General features: G+C 42.4%; 4 protein-coding genes across 4 annotated transcripts; all 4 read right to left on the reverse strand.

Annotated features, from left to right (window-relative positions):
- Positions 1-524: 524 nt before the first annotated feature.
- LOC140775405 (probable anion transporter 2, chloroplastic) lies at positions 525-4,126 on the reverse strand. The gene is made up of 8 exons (XM_073118679.1): positions 3,495-4,126; positions 2,699-2,925; positions 1,737-2,088; positions 1,599-1,643; positions 1,370-1,516; positions 1,092-1,229; positions 895-928; positions 525-795 (listed from the first exon to the last, which is right to left on the reverse strand). The coding sequence occupies exons 1-8, from the start codon at positions 3,945-3,947 to the stop codon at positions 623-625; spliced, it is 1,569 nt and encodes a 522-aa protein (XP_072974780.1). The 5' UTR covers positions 3,948-4,126; the 3' UTR covers positions 525-622.
- Positions 4,127-7,277: 3,151 nt separating this feature from the next.
- On the reverse strand, positions 7,278-8,079 carry LOC140775406 (uncharacterized). The gene is made up of 3 exons (XM_073118680.1): positions 7,860-8,079; positions 7,614-7,754; positions 7,278-7,521 (listed from the first exon to the last, which is right to left on the reverse strand). The coding sequence occupies exons 1-3, from the start codon at positions 8,049-8,051 to the stop codon at positions 7,378-7,380; spliced, it is 477 nt and encodes a 158-aa protein (XP_072974781.1). The 5' UTR covers positions 8,052-8,079; the 3' UTR covers positions 7,278-7,377.
- A 303-nt stretch (positions 8,080-8,382) lies between these two features.
- LOC140776546 (uncharacterized) lies at positions 8,383-8,843 on the reverse strand. Its single transcript, XM_073120283.1, has one exon. The coding sequence runs from the start codon at positions 8,832-8,834 to the stop codon at positions 8,514-8,516; it is 321 nt and encodes a 106-aa protein (XP_072976384.1). The 5' UTR covers positions 8,835-8,843; the 3' UTR covers positions 8,383-8,513.
- Positions 8,844-11,019: 2,176 nt separating this feature from the next.
- Positions 11,020-13,390, reverse strand: LOC140775401 (protein OCTOPUS-like). Its single transcript, XM_073118675.1, has one exon. It carries the CDS (start codon positions 13,161-13,163, stop codon positions 11,295-11,297), a length of 1,869 nt encoding a protein of 622 aa, XP_072974776.1. The 5' UTR covers positions 13,164-13,390; the 3' UTR covers positions 11,020-11,294.
- Positions 13,391-17,209: the final 3,819 nt, after the last annotated feature.

The raw sequence follows: 17,209 nt of genomic DNA on the forward strand, positions 1-17,209 counted from the left end.
AGATGTTAGTGTTATTATGCTATAGTTTTTGAGAGAGAAGGTGTAATTTAATGTTGTCCTAATTAAATTGTTATAGCTAGAATATTATATACCCCTTTTTAATTATTAAAACGAACATTTTTCTCATTATCGTTAGTGTTATGGCATACTTGATCCGAAGATTCTATTAAAATCTTAATCAACTAATAAATTGAGATTGGCTTGCCTTACGCAAAAGAAAAGAAATGGACTATTACTTATCAAAGACAATAATGTGACAGGTCCATTGAAACACGAGGAGAATGATACTGTTGCAAAAAGAAATATTCCTCCAAAGGGAACGGTGGGTTGGGGACATCAATCATACTTGATCCTCCTAGTGTATTCTGAATCTTGTTCATTATTTTGGCCATTAAATAGAAGCTGCAGAGTTAAAAGGTAACTAACTAGTAAGTAGTAACTAAGGGGGATATGCTTAGAGTAAAAAAGAAAAGTAACAATTTCATGCTATTGCTCAACTTTACAAATTGAGACATGTGAGCAGATCAGCAGAGAATTTGATATCTCTATTTATTGACACTTCGACGGATTTTCCGAACAATTACATAAAAATAATTCTACAATCTGACAAAAATTTAATAGCTCAGAAGAAAACTTGTTCTCCAGTGGCGTAGATGTTATAGAAAATTGAGCAGGCGAAGTATAGTACTGCTGTGAGTGTGAGGAAGGCCTGGAAAGATCCCAACCACTGAACAAAGTAACCGGCTCCTATGGTGCTGACAATGGCAGCAAGCGTGCCTGCAGAGTTTGTGATCCCTGTTTACAAGCAGATAATGTTTAGATTCTGTACAATTGAGCTGCAGGTGATTTAGTTATGGACTAACAGACAGTTCTCCATGCAATATACGAACATACCATGTAGAAATCCTGCACTTTTGGGAGCAATGTCCTGCTCAGAAGAATTATTAAAAAAAACCATTGTCAGCTAGAGATCAGATTTAAAGACATGCTTAGACTTGATGCAGTTCAATTAAATTACTGTTCTTAAGAGATTTCATGCTTAAGATATACTAATGCCAAGAGAAGTTTGGAGAATCTGACTAGTTTTTTACCTGCACATTTAGAAAGTAGCCTGCTTGACTGAATGAACTCAAGCTCAGGGCAATTGTCATGAGAACTGCCGCGACTGCTGGTGTTCGGGCAAATTTTAAGCACAAAAGCGCTATACCTGGCCCGATAAAACCGATGGACTGCAATATTCCAAGAAACCAACCACAATGTCACATTAATCAAATAGATTCACAAATGCCATGATCATAACATCAGAGAAAACAAAATTCCTTCGTTTTAAAAGGAAATTTTATGATGTAGACTAGAACAAAGAAAGCACCTGCATGATTTTTCTAACTAGCGTTACAGAGCAACCAGATTTGATAAGAGAATCTGATGATGCTCCTGCAACATAACCAGACAAAGCCATCACACTCCATGGAAGTGCACTGAACCATGCAGCTTGTTTCAGATTGACAGCATAAACCTATAAATTGGAGTAAGTCATTATAAAAGATCGGGGACAATGACAAACAAGTAGATACATAATACGGAATTAAATTACATACAGTTTTGAAGTACACAGGCATCCATGAGAGAAGTACGAAGTAACCCTGGAGAATGTAGAGCATTAGATTAGATCTTTTCAGAAGGTTAATATCAAGTTATCCTTATCTGAGTGTGCTTCCAATTGCAGTCAAGCTTACCCAGTTGTTGGCAATATTTGCCAAGAGGACAGCCCATGTTGGCATTTTCGACAGCAAATCCTTTATAGGTGGGAACTTGCCAGCGGTTTCTGTTTGTGAATCAGTCTTCCCAGCTCGAATCAGCTGCAGTTCAGCCTTGCTGATGAGTGGGCTATCACGAGGATCATTTGAGATCGATAGAAACCATGCACCCAGCCATGCAAATCCAAGGGATCCAAAGAGCGCGAAAGTTCCATTGATTCCAATGTGTGACATGATGATAGGTGTTGCAAGGAAGCTTATGACATTTCCGAGATGAAAGCCAGCCATGGAGATACCCACTGCTGTGGCTCGTTCATGGTTGGGGAACCACCTATTCACATTATGAGTTGATAATAGGAGGAAGTCATTAGCAGACAAAGCAGATACAACTTCATTTTAGAGTCATCTTTAAAAATGTGATGGTTTACGCATTACATTTCTATTGTTTTGTTACAAATTTAACCAAATTCATATTATTTTCATAAAAAGCAAATTCAAAATAATAGACTCTATCCGTTTCAAATTCATTTTATTTGATTACTAGAAACACCCTAAGATATCCTTTTGCTTTAGTTTAGGCAAGGGATATCTTAGTAATTGTGGAAATATGTTAACTAACTAAGCCTACGATTAAAATCCAACCAACAGTCTATGTGGATTATCTTTCTTTCCCTTTCCACAAAAACTTAGATACTAGAGCTCATATGCATATAGTGGAAATTGCCAATAGAGTAAGCATCAAGGGATGCCAGTAACTGTTGGGCTTGAAAATGCTGCAGCCAAACGTTGTGATAGGCCAAATATAAATTCATCCTAATGCAAGCATGGACCCACCAATGAGTTTTGAAATACTCTTGCTTACATGCATGTTGATATGTTATTGAATGAGTAGAATAGGAGATTGAGTAGATAGTAGAATAGGAGATTGGGTAGGCGCTCACCGTGGTAAGAGCGTGCTCATGGTAGGGAAGGCGACACCCTCTGCGAGGCCGAAGAGAGCACGAACCGCAAGTAGCATGCCCGTGGAGTGTTGGGCAGCCCATGGAGTTAGCAGAGTGGCGAGGGACCAAATGCCCGCACCCCACGCCAATACTCGCTTCCCTCCATATCGATCCGCAAGAGCCCCTCCAGCCACCGAAGAGAACAGGTATCCCCATAAGAACGACGACTGCATAGGTTAGAAACATCACAACACGTCAACGCTTTTCTGGAACACTGTGATCTATAATCTATTTATAGTGCACGGAACGCAATGATCCAAGAAACTTAAAGTAACCAACTCATCGTTATCTCTTTCTTTTTTCTTTGGTTACGTATATGGGTATGTAATATTTAAGATGGGCTATGGGCAACATAATGGGCTTCGCCCATTGATGACTGTGTTGAGTTTATACTATTGTTTTTTTCTTTTTGTAATTGAGGATTTTTACGAAAATCGAAATGGAACCTGTTGACTACGTCACACAGTGGAATTTTGGCGTGCAAATACTACGTAGTGCGCGTCTAAAATAACGACAAACTTTGTGGAGCCCACCGCATATTAATAGGAGAAGGTAATGATGTATGTTAATAATACTTTGGTGGAGCATGACATGGAGTCCACCAACAACCTACAACATTTTATTAACTCCTTTACTGATCTAATGGTTTCACCAAATTAGAAAGAAGATTGAAGAAGCAAACGAAATAAAATCGCATTAAATTATCTCTCAAATAAGCTGGTGTAGAAATGCTAACCTGCACGATGCCGAGAAAAGAGCTAGACCAGCCGTACTTGGCGGCGAGGGGCACGACGGCCACCGACATGACGACGCGATCCGCGTTGCAGAGGCACATCACCATCGCCATCATTACCACCAATTTCGCCCTCTCCGGGATCACAAACCCCAATCCTAACCCTTCCCTCCTCTTTGCCACTCCCCTCCCGATCCCCTCCATCCCCGCACTACATACCACGGCCCCTCTATTACTCCTCTCATTCTTCTTTCTATTACCTCCTTCTAAGATCCATCTCTCCTCTACCCTAATAGCTTTGCTAACCCCACCGCCACTACTACTACTACTACTAATACTAGTAAAACTGCTCCTTAACAAGGGTACACTAACCCTACTCGAATCGTGGATCGAGAGCCCAGATCTCCTGGAAGTAGATAGAGAAATAGATCCGAGAGAGTGCGAGATCGCCGCCATGCGGAGGGATTTCTGCCACCTACGGAGATGGAAGGAGGGGGAGGAGTTATACTTCGGAGTTAGGTGGTAATTATGGCGAGAGATGCGGAGGAGGGTGGGTACGAGATGGAAGGTTATTATCGTCAATATAAAGAGCGTATGCGGATTAACGAGTCAAAAGGTTACGAGATCGTCTGTGATGTTCACCTAACCCGAGCTGTCACCTACACCTACCGCCACCAGGCTACCATACCCCAGCGGCACTAAATAAAACATCCAAGAAGACGGAAATTTTGTGACATTTTTCCTATTTAGAAAGTAGTGATTCTGATGTGGCAAGCATACGGCCAATGGCATCGTATAGTAGGATTAGCAGTGAAACGTAGCAGTGTATGCACCGTCTCAATTAACTAACAACGTAAAGTAACAATGGAAACAGTACGAGGGAAACGGTCTTCTTTGGGAGGACTGAGGAGGAGTACCTACTACCTCGTCTCGTGCTTGACCTCACCAACTTAATCAACTCCAGCACGGACGCGTAGCTCAACCAGTTGGTTTCCGCAATCAAGGTCAGACATTCGACGTGCTGAATGGGGTGGCTTTGCCGTCAAAGAAGCCCGAATAATTGACTCAGCCAAAGTTGACACAATGCTAGTTTAATTACTGCAGGGCTTCAACGATTGGATGACCACGTGGATTCACAGTCACGGCACATCGTCCACGATGGCATATGCAGACTGTCTCACTTAAGAAAGAAGAAACAGTCGATGTCTGATCTCGGCCATTCTATTAGCTAGACAAGTTTACAAGATTTGAAGCGTATCATCAAAGTCTAACAGTATACGAACATTTGCAGCAAGTTGAAAGAACTATCAGTAAGGGGCATAGTCGTGCATCATGAAAGTGGAAACAGACATTGGAGTTCAAGTTATGCAAACTGATCTAACATTCAGCAATATAGATCAACTGAATTTACTTGGAAAAAAGGAAATATAAAGCGAGATAACAGGAAACACACCCACAGCCCGTTTGTACACCACCTGCGGTGTAAAGCTCTTACTAAGAACCAAATCGCCATAAAATCCCTGTCACCGTTTACAAGTTCTATACGACCACTGCATGGGTTTACAGCAGTACCTTAGTTAATCAACAAGTTCTATACGACCAGTGTACCTACGAGATAGAACTTCCAAGAAACACGACAAATTAGTTCAAACCTGCTATTTTTTAGGAACAAAAGGATAATTGCATATAGATCAACGATTTAGTAGGCAAGCAATACCATAGAAGAATAGAATTGCATGACAGCACTGTTCCTCATTTCAATCAATTCAGTAAATTACAGGTAGAATAAATTGTTGCATACCCTATAATCAATTCCTTCAAGGATAGATACATGTGAATATATGCCTCTCTTTAGGTTAAAAAAAAAAAGGGAAAGAAAAGAATGCATGTGATTATGGTACAGATGGCTGCGTGCCACCTAATAGACAAAAATGGCCGCATCACAAACTTGAATATAATACATATTCAGAAAGAACATAACATAATGGTGTACTTAACCAGAACGTCTCACAGAGAAGAAAACAACCGAGAATGATACCAACTTAGTAAGGAACTGTTGTGCAGGAAACGAAAGGACTATAAGACAAAGGTCACACAAACAAATAAAAAAGATCAATGAAAGTTCTATTTTATTTTTGTTAAATCGAAACCGTTGTCTCAAGGCATGAAACACATTCATCTGCTTTTCCACTTCTGATTGTTGCAGAAATATTCTCAAAATGAAGAAAACAGAACTGGTGACAATCAAGTTCTTGATAAATACAATATTAGAACAGGACGGCAGCTTCCAAAATTAAAATTGTAAAAAACCGACCGCAAAGCCAAAAGTGTAGTTTCAACTTTAAGATGTTCAGAGAAGCTCAAGCTACACATCATTCCGGATAGAAGCAATATGGATAAACAACCATATCAATAGGAAACCCCATGACAAAGAAGCTGACGACAAACAATACACATAAAATTTCCTTGTCAAACTCCTTTAAGCGCATGGCTTAAAACCTGTATCATGTTGTTTTATTGATAATGGGCACTGTATGAACAACAGAAGCTATCACAAAACCTTTTAGCTGAGAAGATGTCAACCTCAATAATTTCACTCTGTATAGAGAAAAGAGGAAACGAGATTTTCCTTCACAATCAATAAGCATGATCTTAACAAATATTTAAAAAAAATATCCAAGGATTCATAATCAATTAAATACAAGCAAGATATCTCAAAAAAAATTCCACTACATTCTTCAGCATCAAATTGAACAATCTGTGGAATTCAGTGATTCATCTATATTTACCGTAATAAGGAAAACAAAATTGCAAAATCTTAAAAGTAAAGATTTATAACAATCTAATGCACATAAAATTCCTAAAAACACAGTTTGAGACACAAAATGATGAGTCTCATTGATTTGGAGCTTATGGTTCAATGAGACAATGATTGATAGGTTGCGATAATATCCAAACTCCGAAGGGGCTAAATCTACTGCAATCTCATTATAAAGATGAAATTCAAACAACAATAATTGTTAACCAGGACAAATAAGCTTTCCGGATTTTTTAACTGTAGGCTTCTTTTAACAGAAGTAATAATTGTAATATAAAATCGACGGTAAGAATACCCAAGAAGGAAAAGGAGCACCAAATCAGCTGCATGCTATCTCAACGGACCAAATAATTTATCTTCATTTGTTAATCTCCACTGTCTGATGCATCTATGAGATATATAGACTGACAATATCCCTGAATAATCTCCAAATTCTATGATTCCTAAGGTTGCGAAAAAAATCTCTGATCGCAACCCTGATGACTCATCATGCATCCACTGATGAAAAGGTGCAAATGATATAACAAGCAACTCAAACCTTTCTCTATAACTCATCTTGGTGGAGTACCCATTGTTCACATTTGTCAAATACTCCTTTTTCATTAATAAGCTTTCTGAGAAGCAAGTCAGCAAAATACAATCTCATTTAAGTGGCAATCAATATATTAAATACTTAAACAGAAAATAAGTACTCCGCACAGTCTGAAGTATCTTGAACAGATTTTGTGAACCGATTTTGTGAACGGATTTTACAAGATACCTAAACTTTTTGGCCTTTTACTTTTGCACTGTGAAGTTGTTGAATAAACCTACACGACCTTCCCTTCAAAGGACGACACCCTTAAATTTCTTCCTGAGATAATCATTATAGCTTTACAAGACAATGATCCATGTCACTGAAATACACTTCATTTAATTATATTAGAGGTTCATAATTATACGATATTAAGATGTCAGAGCATATATAATTACACTATGATTATTGATTTATTTCAATCGGCACGTTGCACCATTCAAAAAAGGAACGCAAACACATTCCTAACAGTGGGTTAATGATGACACATACATTCAGATTTTGCTCTTCATATTACCAAACAAGGAATGCCGACCCTCGGCAACTACTTCTCTAGTCTTTTTATTCCTCAGTAGTACATATGTTCCAGAATAGCCCCCTTTGTGCCCTAGAACCCTTGAAATGATCTCTAATTCATCCTATTCACAGATAAAAACGAGATTAAAGAAAGAAAAAAAGAAAAGAAAAGAAAGGTGAGAAACGCAAAGAATTCGCCAATAAGAACACATACGTCGAGCTTGGCGGTTGACATGAAGGAGATCGACATGTCCACTGAAACCTTCCAGCTGTGTCCATCGGCATGCACTGCTGCCCATCCCACCTCATCCACCAAGTTCGCTATCGCCCCAGGCGACAAATTCCCACTCAAATCCTGCGAAAGTTATTCTCAAATATCGATCCAAATTACAAGCTCCACGGAGCGAAGAGAAATCAGGGATAGAAGTATCGATCACATCGTAGTGAATAATTAACTCACGGTGAGTCGAGGTGGGACTTTGAAGGTGCAGATGAGGGAACCGGGTCGGATGTGATCGACACGGATGCCACGTGTAGCGAAGCCCTCGTAGAAGCTGCCCTCCTCTCCGGCGCGGTGCGGGCGGACGTCGAGTTTGGAGACCCGATCCGAGTCTTCTTCTCCCACCGTTAGGGCCTCCTTCGCCTTCTCCATCTCGTATCCTCGCCCTCTATTTTCTCTAGCATTGCAAGTAGAGAGGTAGAATAATAGCTGAGAGCAATTCTCGGGTCGGCCCTGGTTCGAGACAAGCCCAACTATAAGCCCAAATAAATTAGTATTCCCCCCAAACCCAACAGGCCCGACCTATATAAAACCATCATTTAGTAATTAAGGTGCTTCTGTATTATCCGAATTTGCTTCTACGTTTATTTTTAAGGCAAATACTTCTGTATTAAAACCATAATTTAGGATGATATTTGTGAGCAGCAGTGCAGAAAATTGGATAGATAGATAGATAGATTCCGAGATCCATGTTACTGAAAAATACCAAATTTATTAGACTAGACAGAAGGAAAGCTACAAGATTACAAGTATTCTCTTGTACTACCATTACTACTACTTATTAGCCAAACAGATGAGATCACAAGCTAGAAAGCAAAATTTCCACTAGCTTGGCTAGGGAACGCCCTGACGATTAATGGCGTCGGTCGCACGCACTTCGCACTCGGAGAGGCCGCTTCCCGAGAGCGTGGGGGCGTCCGTACCACCTCCATGGTGCGGGCGGTCCACCGGTTGCTCGTGCCCCTGCGTGCCGTAGCCTTGCATCTTGTAGTCCTCCAAGTCCTTGTACTTCACGTACGGGCTGCTCTCCGTCGGTAACTTCACCCCTTGCTCTTGCTCTTGCTCTCGCTCTCGCTGTGGCTGTTGCTGTTGCTGTTGTTGGTTTCCTTGCCCACCACCACCCCCTGCTTCACGCCTTTCTTTGCTTGCTTCCATTTCATTAGCTCTACTGCTACTCTTGGATTAAGTGATGGCTCCATTGATGTTCCAATATATAAAGTTGATGACTCCTCCACGTAGCTCAACAGTGGAGCCCCACGTAGTACGTAACAACCGCTAGTCTTTACACGTGCTGCTAATCGAGGAAATGCTGGGCCACAGAGCAAAGCCATCCAGCTGTAGATCTGGGCCTTCCAATTGACAAGGCCCTCGAATGATAACTGCAAACTATAGTGTCTTTGAGTAAAAGACTACAACGGGATGCATACACATGAGAAGTTACCATCACTATCCTGCAAAAGAAGGGGTCTAGCTAGCTATCAGCAAACAAACTACGGTACCACACTAAATGGCAATGCCAGATCTAGTACTAAATCCATCAAATATGCGTGCTTTTGCTTGCCACTGTTAAAAGAGAAAAAGAGAGAGAGAGAGAGAGAGAGAGAGAGAGAGAGAGAGAGAGAGAGTAGCACAGGTTGGACAACTTTAACTGAAGGCCAGCTCTTATGACAGCAGAGTGATTTCATGTGAGAAGAATTTAATCCATGCAAAAAGGATAGGGATTATTTAGTTCTCATTTTTTTTCAAGCTCATTTTGTTATCGGATTTGCTTTGTGAATTTAGCCCCAATGATAGAAGCAGATTAAATAAAATAGCAAGTTGGTACTGAACTACAAACCAAAATTAATATGTTTCAACACATTATAATTTAGAAATTAAAGATGCCAAGTATTTAGCTTGTTTAAAAGCTTTGAAGATACTGTGGCCGGACAGGAATATGTCACTGAAAATGAATGTTGCAACTAGCATTTTGAGTTGATTTTATGTTATACAGTGTTACCTTTTAAGCTATTAGAGGATTTGGTTAAATATGGTACAGAAACTCTCCGGCCCACATGTGAATAAAGAACTGGGAAAGTGCTGCCCTGTCCCAGCTCTTCTTGAGCTGCATGGATATTGCTGTCTTTAATCATCTACCAAGAATAGTTGATTTCCAAGTGTTGTTCACATTCAGAATATCATCCATTCTTCAAGGTTATAAAAGTAGGAACAAAATAAATAAACAACTGCAAATAGGATAAAGATTTGCTAAATTTTCCCTTTGGTTCTAAGGTGGCATCCACCTTCTTGGAAATCTGATCCGCAAAAGAATGCCCAATTGTGTGACTTTACATTATTAGCACACAAGCTGGCCGGTCGAACTAATATGGATCGGAGCATTCCAACAAATAGGTTGCATAAATTCTCTTTAGTTATGCGAGCAATTCCTCACAGTGCTTGACTTTTTCTGTTTTTATCAGATCATTGCAAATGCATAGCTACCAAATTTGATCATTTAGAAGTCGTCTGCTTGATCCCCAACCATATATGGCTTGTTGTAATAAATGCAAAGTGCAAGAATTCAGTTCCTCAAAGTGTCTCTTTCGATCTTCTCGGGAATCTTGGTCGTTGGTGGACCTTGAGAGCATCCTATGATAATTTAAAGAGCAGCAGCAATGGCATACAGCAGAAGCTTAGCTGAGTGGGCTGCTCTGATTTGAACTGAGCATATATGATGGGGCCAATTGTTGTCTCTAGGGACATGAGAAGCTTTTATATTGTCATTCTTGGTATACACGTTGACAACCGGAAAGGGCCCAAATGCCCAATATCTGTAGGTGACGGCCAAAAATGAAGTACATGGTGTTGTTGCGGCATCACCTAGTGTTCAACAAAGAATAACCATATCCAAGATTGAATATTTGTGATTTGAAATCAGGCGCCAAGGATAGAACAATGTGGGGACGTGATGAGTTCAAGGGAGAAAAGAATAGGGAGACAATGTTGAGAAACCAATCCAAGATAGTGAAGGACTACAAATTCTTTGTCTTGTTGGTACACCATTACAAGCTGCCTGGAGTGACAGGTTTCATGGACAGGAAAGCTAGCATGCAAATTGAGAGTAACCCGGTGCTCTAGATGGAGGACTCAATGTTAGGAATTCAAACTGAACAATGCCAAGAATAGACGTATCAAATAGGTATAAGACCTGGAATTCCAGGGTAGGTCGAAGACCAAGAATTCAATAATGCTGTAAGAGAAAGTGGACAAAAGAATATGTGGATGTAATCTACGATCATACTAATCAAGTGTGACTTGCGAGGGAAGAATGTCTGAAAAAACATTGACCTTGCAAGTTCCTTCCAAACATACAAAACGAAGACCAAAGGGCAAGTTTTGCTAAGACTATTGTAAGTTCGAGATCCTTGTTGAGTTCCAACTAAGATTACATTCTTCCTTCCGATATCTTAATCTCTTAGTACAATTAAAAGAAGCAGAGTTCTTATTGTCAAAGTAGAGAAGAGAACATATGAGCCAATGCAATTACCATCCTTCCCAAACCAAAGAGAAACAACAATAAAGACATTCGATTTTACACCAAGGAAGAACATAACTCATCTCTCGCCAGTTACTGGCTCAGTACAGCCGGAGCATGCTCCTTGGCATGGATTGCGAACTGATGGGTGGCTTTCCTTTCCCTGCGACACCATTCCTCCGACTATTCCGCATCGGCGTCAAGTAAAACCGCAGCATCCCATTATCAATCCGGCCCGGAGAATACCTAGCACTGCGGTTCCTTTCTAGAACGAACTCCTCCTTCTTCTTCTTTCCATGCCCATTGACCTCAATGCTGCTCCTCCTCATGCTCCCAAAACCATTACTGCCGCTGAAAGAACTCCGTGCACTTACACTGCTGTTGCTCCTGAGGATATTAGCATTATATGATCTCGACCGCAGCTCCGGCCACGACTCGGAGAAAGATCTCTCAACCACATTGGGACCTTCCCTGTTACTTCCTCTCCGATATATGAGCCCCCAAATGTTCCAAGCCTTGCTCCACCTCTTCGATTTCTTTGTAGATCCCCCCTTCCGAGAGTCCTGGAAAGCAGACTCGAAGCTCTCTGAGATGTCATCCCTCAGAGAATTCGAGCTGAAGTCGCGATCAAGAAAGCCCCCCGCATGGTGGAAGTGGTAGAACTCAGTGCCGCCAGCCGGCGTCACCTTAGCATTTGCATTTGCAATGGCAGCCGGCGGAGGCTGCGGCTTAGTCTCATTCAAATCAACTGACGTTCTCCGAACCGAACTGGACCGTTCGAAGCTCCGCCGCCGGCGGCTAGACGAGTCCAAGTAATAATCACGCGTCTGGGTCGTGCCACCGGGGACGGCAACAACGTCCTCCTCGACGGGAATTTGCCCGTCGGATCGCTGGATAGCCGGGGCGGGAGCATCCTCGACGACGGAAAGCATGGGATTGAGGCGAGAGAACACCGATCGCCCGCCGCCGCCGATCAAGTATCCGTCCCAAGAAGCGCGAGGTTCGTCCCAAGAGTACCGAGGGTCGTCGAAGGACATACGCCCAGCGTCGAGCGAAAACCGGGGATCCGTGTCGCATGACCTCCGGCCGAAGGCATCGACCGCCACCTCGGACTGGGTATCACGGAACCGTCCGCGCGAAGACTTGGGCGACTTCTCTTGTGGCATGGCGGCCGCCGCTGCTTTGCTTACTTGCTTCTTGAGCTTATGCTTCCTCCTCCATTTCTGCCACTTGGTGCTAAAAGCGGAGGCGGCGAGCCAGAAGCTTCCGGCTTTCTCTTTGAAGTCTTTGGGATGGGGTTTTTTCGGATGCGATTCTTGATCTATGTGGAGCTTCATAGGCTTCACATCATTCGTCTCCTTGATATCTCCTTCGATTTCTCCGGAGGTGCCGATTATTAGGACGGGATCCACAACCCTAATCTCGTCGTCGTCGTCGTCGTCCTCCTCCTCCTCCTCTTCTTCTTCGCGGGTTTCAGGCACGCAAGGAGGGGGGAACCCTAGGTTAGAGCACTCGACCTCCGGTGCCGCCACTGCGGCGACCGCCGCGGAGGAGGACGAAGGGACGAAAGGTGGTTCCTTGCCGTTCTGGTGAAAGAGAGACCAGAGAGTGTTACGGCCGCGGACGTCGCAGGAGCGCCGTTGTGGCTCGAAGGAGGTGGAAGCGCGAGGAAGTGAGTCGCCGCGGCCGCAGGAGAAGGACTTGGAGCGGCGCAGCTCAAATGCAGCGCTGCCTCCTCCGGCGGCGGCGCCGGAGACCTTAGAGAAGAGGGATTTGATGGCGGAGGTGGATTTCCGGCCCGTGGCGGATGCGGCGGTGGATGTGTCGAGGCCGGCGAGGCGCTCCCGGAGGCAGGAGGCACAGAAGCCAGTGAAGGTCTCCTCGGGGTGGAGGTCGCAGGTGGTGGCGAGGCGGTGGTGGAGATTGGGATGTTGCGGGGGAAGTTGTTGGGAAGTTATCTCGAGCGCCATTGGAGCAAACACTTGCCTTTGTTGTTGATGGCGTTCTTGTGGTAATAGTCTTTGGCATGTAATGCTTGATGCTCAACACTTGGAAGGTTGTGGGAGGAGGGGAGGTGGAGAGAGAGGAGAAAGGAGAAGGGAGAAGAAGGATTTGAGAGTGGAGGAAGGTGGAAGAGGAGTGTGGTATGTGAAGGATTTTTTGGAGAGCGAGGAAGAGGGAGGAGGTCTGAAAAGTGAAAAAGGGAAAAATGGAGGGGGAAAAAATAAAATAAAATAAAAATCCAGGAGGAAAAGGGAAAAAAGAAAAAAAGAAAAAAAAAAGTGAAAGCAATCACGGCTGTGCGGCATCGTCGTCTCCCTGCCCGTTAACTTTTCTTTTTTGCTTTTTTTCTCCTTTTAAAATTTCTCTCTCTTCTCTTTTTGTCTTTGGGTATTCCCGCTTTTCCCCGGACTTGGACTTTGGACTTGGGTCCGACCCGTGGTCACCAATATGATCCCTGACCCTGGGTCAAATCCTGGTTAAAAAACGAGACCACTATGGTTCTCAAGACTATGGCTCGATCCACTTCTTATATAATCTATTACTCATGCACAAATATGATAAATGTATTATTACACTTAGCCAAATCTCTATGTGGTTTGAGCTTGGGCTAGGCTAGTAAAGTTAAAGAGTGAGCTAGAGACAAACAAGTACAACCAAAAATATGTACCACCTCATTAAACCCAAAGCTAATATGTACCCAAACAAAGAAATAGGCCCTATTTTTCACCGTACGGCCCACCCACAGAGAGCAAAACACAGACACCCACCACTCCCATTTATTCCCTAAACTCGGCTTGAATTACGATAAACCGAGCAATATCTTTTCATGGTTTTAATCGGACGACCTCCTCCTCCTCCTCTCCTCCTCCTCCTCCTCCTCCTCCTCCTTCTCCTTCTCCTCAAACAGTGATGATGCATATTCTATCCCCAAAAGTGTAGCTCTGTCTACAAGGCGAGAGCAAGGATAGAGTACAATCATGGCGTTACATCTTACATCTCATCGGACGGCAGTGATGCCTTAGATGTTCGATCCGGACCTGTTGCCGCCTTGAATCACGCGTCACTCTACAACGTAAGGTCCGGCTTTTTGAGTGGGAGGAAAGAAACTGGTGCTTTGATCCATTCGTAATTTGCATTTAGATTTTGGTGGATATCTTTGCCAACAAGTACCCAAAAGTTCAAAGTTTCATGGAGTCGTTGATTCCAGTAGAAGAGAAGGAGGATAGATAGTCATAATCAAGTAGTCCAAATAGAAACAGAGCAGGATACGAGCTAGTAGATTATTGGGTAGTATATGGTAACCGAGCTTTATTCAATCTCGGTCTCTCGGATGAAACACCTGATGGACCAAAGAACTGATCAGGTAAAGGAGGCAGGGGTGCTTGGTAATAAAGAGAAGGGAGAGTGACATAGATTCTCTCTTTATGGGACTTCTCAAAGGTTCCTAGTTCATTTGATGTATTGCTATTATGCACCAGAGAAGAAAGTTTTGGTGCATCTCTATGGCCACTGCGACCAACTTGGCTCAATCCAATTATTAGGTTACCTTGTTTAGTTGTTTTAGGACATCAGCTGAGAATTCTCTGCAGCATGAGTCATGGTCATGGATGATGAGGTCACGTATTTGTTCTTGTCTGCCAAGTTATCCAACTGTAGGAAGTTCCTACAGTCCGGGGCTGCAGACTATCTGCTCCGCTCCCATTATTATCCACCATGCATTAAACAATCCTCTGTGTTTGGCTTATATTATAACTTTATTACTTTTTGTTCTTTGACAGTGACTAAACAAAAAAAATTTAGCAGTGGGCCATGCATGCTAATTAGTCTTTTTCTATTTTCTAGCTTTATAATAAATAATAAATAAAGAATTGTATGTCCTGCAATAAAAGATACGAAGGAGATCACATCATCTAGGAATGCATTCAAATCAGGCTTACTGCTTACAAGATCTGCAGGGGCTGTTCATATTTGTCACGAATATCTTATTGCTTGGTGAAGATTCGAATAGTCAAAGTATTGGTTTGTCTCTGGAGCTTTTGTTGGAGATGGGGTGTGAACTTTCCCTTTCCCTGCATTTTATTTTTCTATCCTTATTTCTTTGTTCCCTTCTCCTTTCCTCTCATATTCTCGTTTCTTTTATGGAAAAGTTCAACTCTTACGGTAGTTTTTATTCATTAACAAGAGAACAAAAGGGCATTTGGAACTACTGGGACTACTTCAGATTTGTCTTATTACATAAGTTAAGCAAAAGATGGTCGCAGGCCATTTTGATTAAGAACAGCTAGGCACATGATAGATGGGCTAAGTTGTCTCCTCCTGAGCTTAGAAATGATAATTAATGCTTCTACTTCCTTTTTCTTTTCATAAACAAGGGTTTAAGATGCGCCTTGTTGTAGGGTAACCTTCTGGCCTTCAGCACCTAAGCTAAGCTTTCTCTTTCTCTTTCTCTTGCTCTTTCTCTTTCTCTTTCTCTTTCTCTCTCTTTTTTCAGGCTAATTTTGCACATCACCACCTACACTGTTAGTTGATTTACCTAAGGAGGGCCTAATACCTTTCACATAATTGTAAGTATAATATATCTATCACTCTCCGCCTGAGTTCAGAGAAGAGACATTCTAAAATTACAATCTTGGCCCTGCATCTATGAACTCAAAGCATCAATACTATGTTGTACACAGTGCAACTAAGACAGCACACCAATTGGGACAAGAATTACTATTCTGACTGCTCTTTCTTGTAGTTGTAGGCATGCTGTATGGCCTCTTCTATCCTATTGATGCAAACAAAAAAACCAAATAGTCAACAATAGTGTGTCTTCATGTGCTCCTTCCAAAGGATTAATCTCAACTTCCCATTCGATCAAAATGGATTCCTCGCCATGATCAAACAGTGGAAGTGAGAGTTCACAGACCCATCAAGTCCCACATTGCTTGCCTTCATCCTATAGACATAGATACACCATGCATCGTCCATGATGACCAACCTCTCCTTTTATCCATGAGCGATCTCCATCACCTTGGGGAAACATGAAACCAGTACATACCCAGGAATGCCTTCTTCCCCAGCTAATTTTGTGCGGTCCTCAACCATTGGCATCCATTCTGGGAGTCTGGAGCGTTGTGAAACCAAGGACCACACGAGACCAATGGGCACATTAACTATGCCTCCCACGGACCCGTGCCACTTGTCTCCTGTTCCCTCCTTTGCCTATGCCAATGGAGATAATTAAGTTCATTTAAGCCGAAATCTAATTATTTATGATGATAGCTTAGTGTGTCAAAAAGTCGTGTTTTTTTTTCACTAAGTGTGAACTCGTTTGTCTGCCATGCATATGGCTTCTTGTTCTGTTGAATTCAGGCTTGCCTGCCTTGGCCTTAGAAGGGCATAAGTGAGAGCCTGTAGCCTAGGGAGAAGAGGTTGGCTTCTCATGGGAACGAGGGGTCCCCATGGGAACATAAGCAAACATTTTCTGGGAGGGCCTTGGGATTTTTCATATGTACAAATGGGTCCTCATTGCAGCAATTTTGCAAGGCTTTATATGAGCATTTTGTCTATGAAAGGCAGAAGCCAGACAGATGCAAGCAGTAAGGGCACAGCTTACATACATATAAAAGAGAAAAAGGGGAATTCTACCTCATGATTGCCATAACATGTGATATTTTCCAGTCTATTGATCCTGTGGATGGAGGCTCTCTCTCTCTCTCTCTCTCTCTCTCTTTCTCCCCCTAGACTGTTGAAAGGAATCCTCACAACTCACAAAGCAAAGCAGATCGGTTCTTGGTTTGCAAACTCTAATCGGAACTTAGATCATCATGATTGCCTTCTTAAAAAGACCCACATTTCTACAATCGCCTAGGATTAGCCATAGGTAATTGTATGCTGGGAATCCCAATGGAGGAATGCATTGTTTGGCATGTATTAGAGGGGACAAAGCATGGAAGCGCACAGGAAAAGGGGACAATTCCTAGGCTAAACCTTCTTAGAGATTTACAATATTCCAAGGAGATCTTTG

The sequence above is a fragment of the Typha angustifolia genome, chromosome 14, assembly GCF_048772165.1.
Source record: "Typha angustifolia cultivar Huaian chromosome 14, ASM4877216v1, whole genome shotgun sequence".
Classification (NCBI taxonomy): Eukaryota; Viridiplantae; Streptophyta; class Magnoliopsida; order Poales; family Typhaceae; genus Typha; species Typha angustifolia.

Bases quoted from the DNA above. Each gene is read 5' to 3' on its own strand.
- LOC140775405 (XM_073118679.1), bottom strand. From the start codon at position 3,947: ATGGCGGCGATCTCGCACTCTCTCGGATCTATTTCTCTATCTACTTCC. The intron at 1,644-1,736 runs GTAAGCTTGACT...TACATTCTCCAG, and splicing joins CAAATATTGCCAACAACTGG to GGTTACTTCGTACTTCTCTC. The intron at 796-894 runs GTATGTTCGTAT...GCTTGTAAACAG, and splicing joins AAGTGCAGGATTTCTACATG to GGATCACAAACTCTGCAGGC.
- LOC140775406 (XM_073118680.1), bottom strand. From the start codon at position 8,051: ATGGAGAAGGCGAAGGAGGCCCTAACGGTGGGAGAAGAAGACTCGGAT. The intron at 7,755-7,859 runs GTGAGTTAATTA...TAACTTTCGCAG, and splicing joins AAGTCCCACCTCGACTCACC to GATTTGAGTGGGAATTTGTC. The intron at 7,522-7,613 runs GTATGTGTTCTT...ATCTGTGAATAG, and splicing joins TGTCAACCGCCAAGCTCGAC to GATGAATTAGAGATCATTTC.
- LOC140776546 (XM_073120283.1), bottom strand. From the start codon at position 8,834: ATGGAAGCAAGCAAAGAAAGGCGTGAAGCAGGGGGTGGTGGTGGGCAA.
- LOC140775401 (XM_073118675.1), bottom strand. From the start codon at position 13,163: ATGGCGCTCGAGATAACTTCCCAACAACTTCCCCCGCAACATCCCAAT.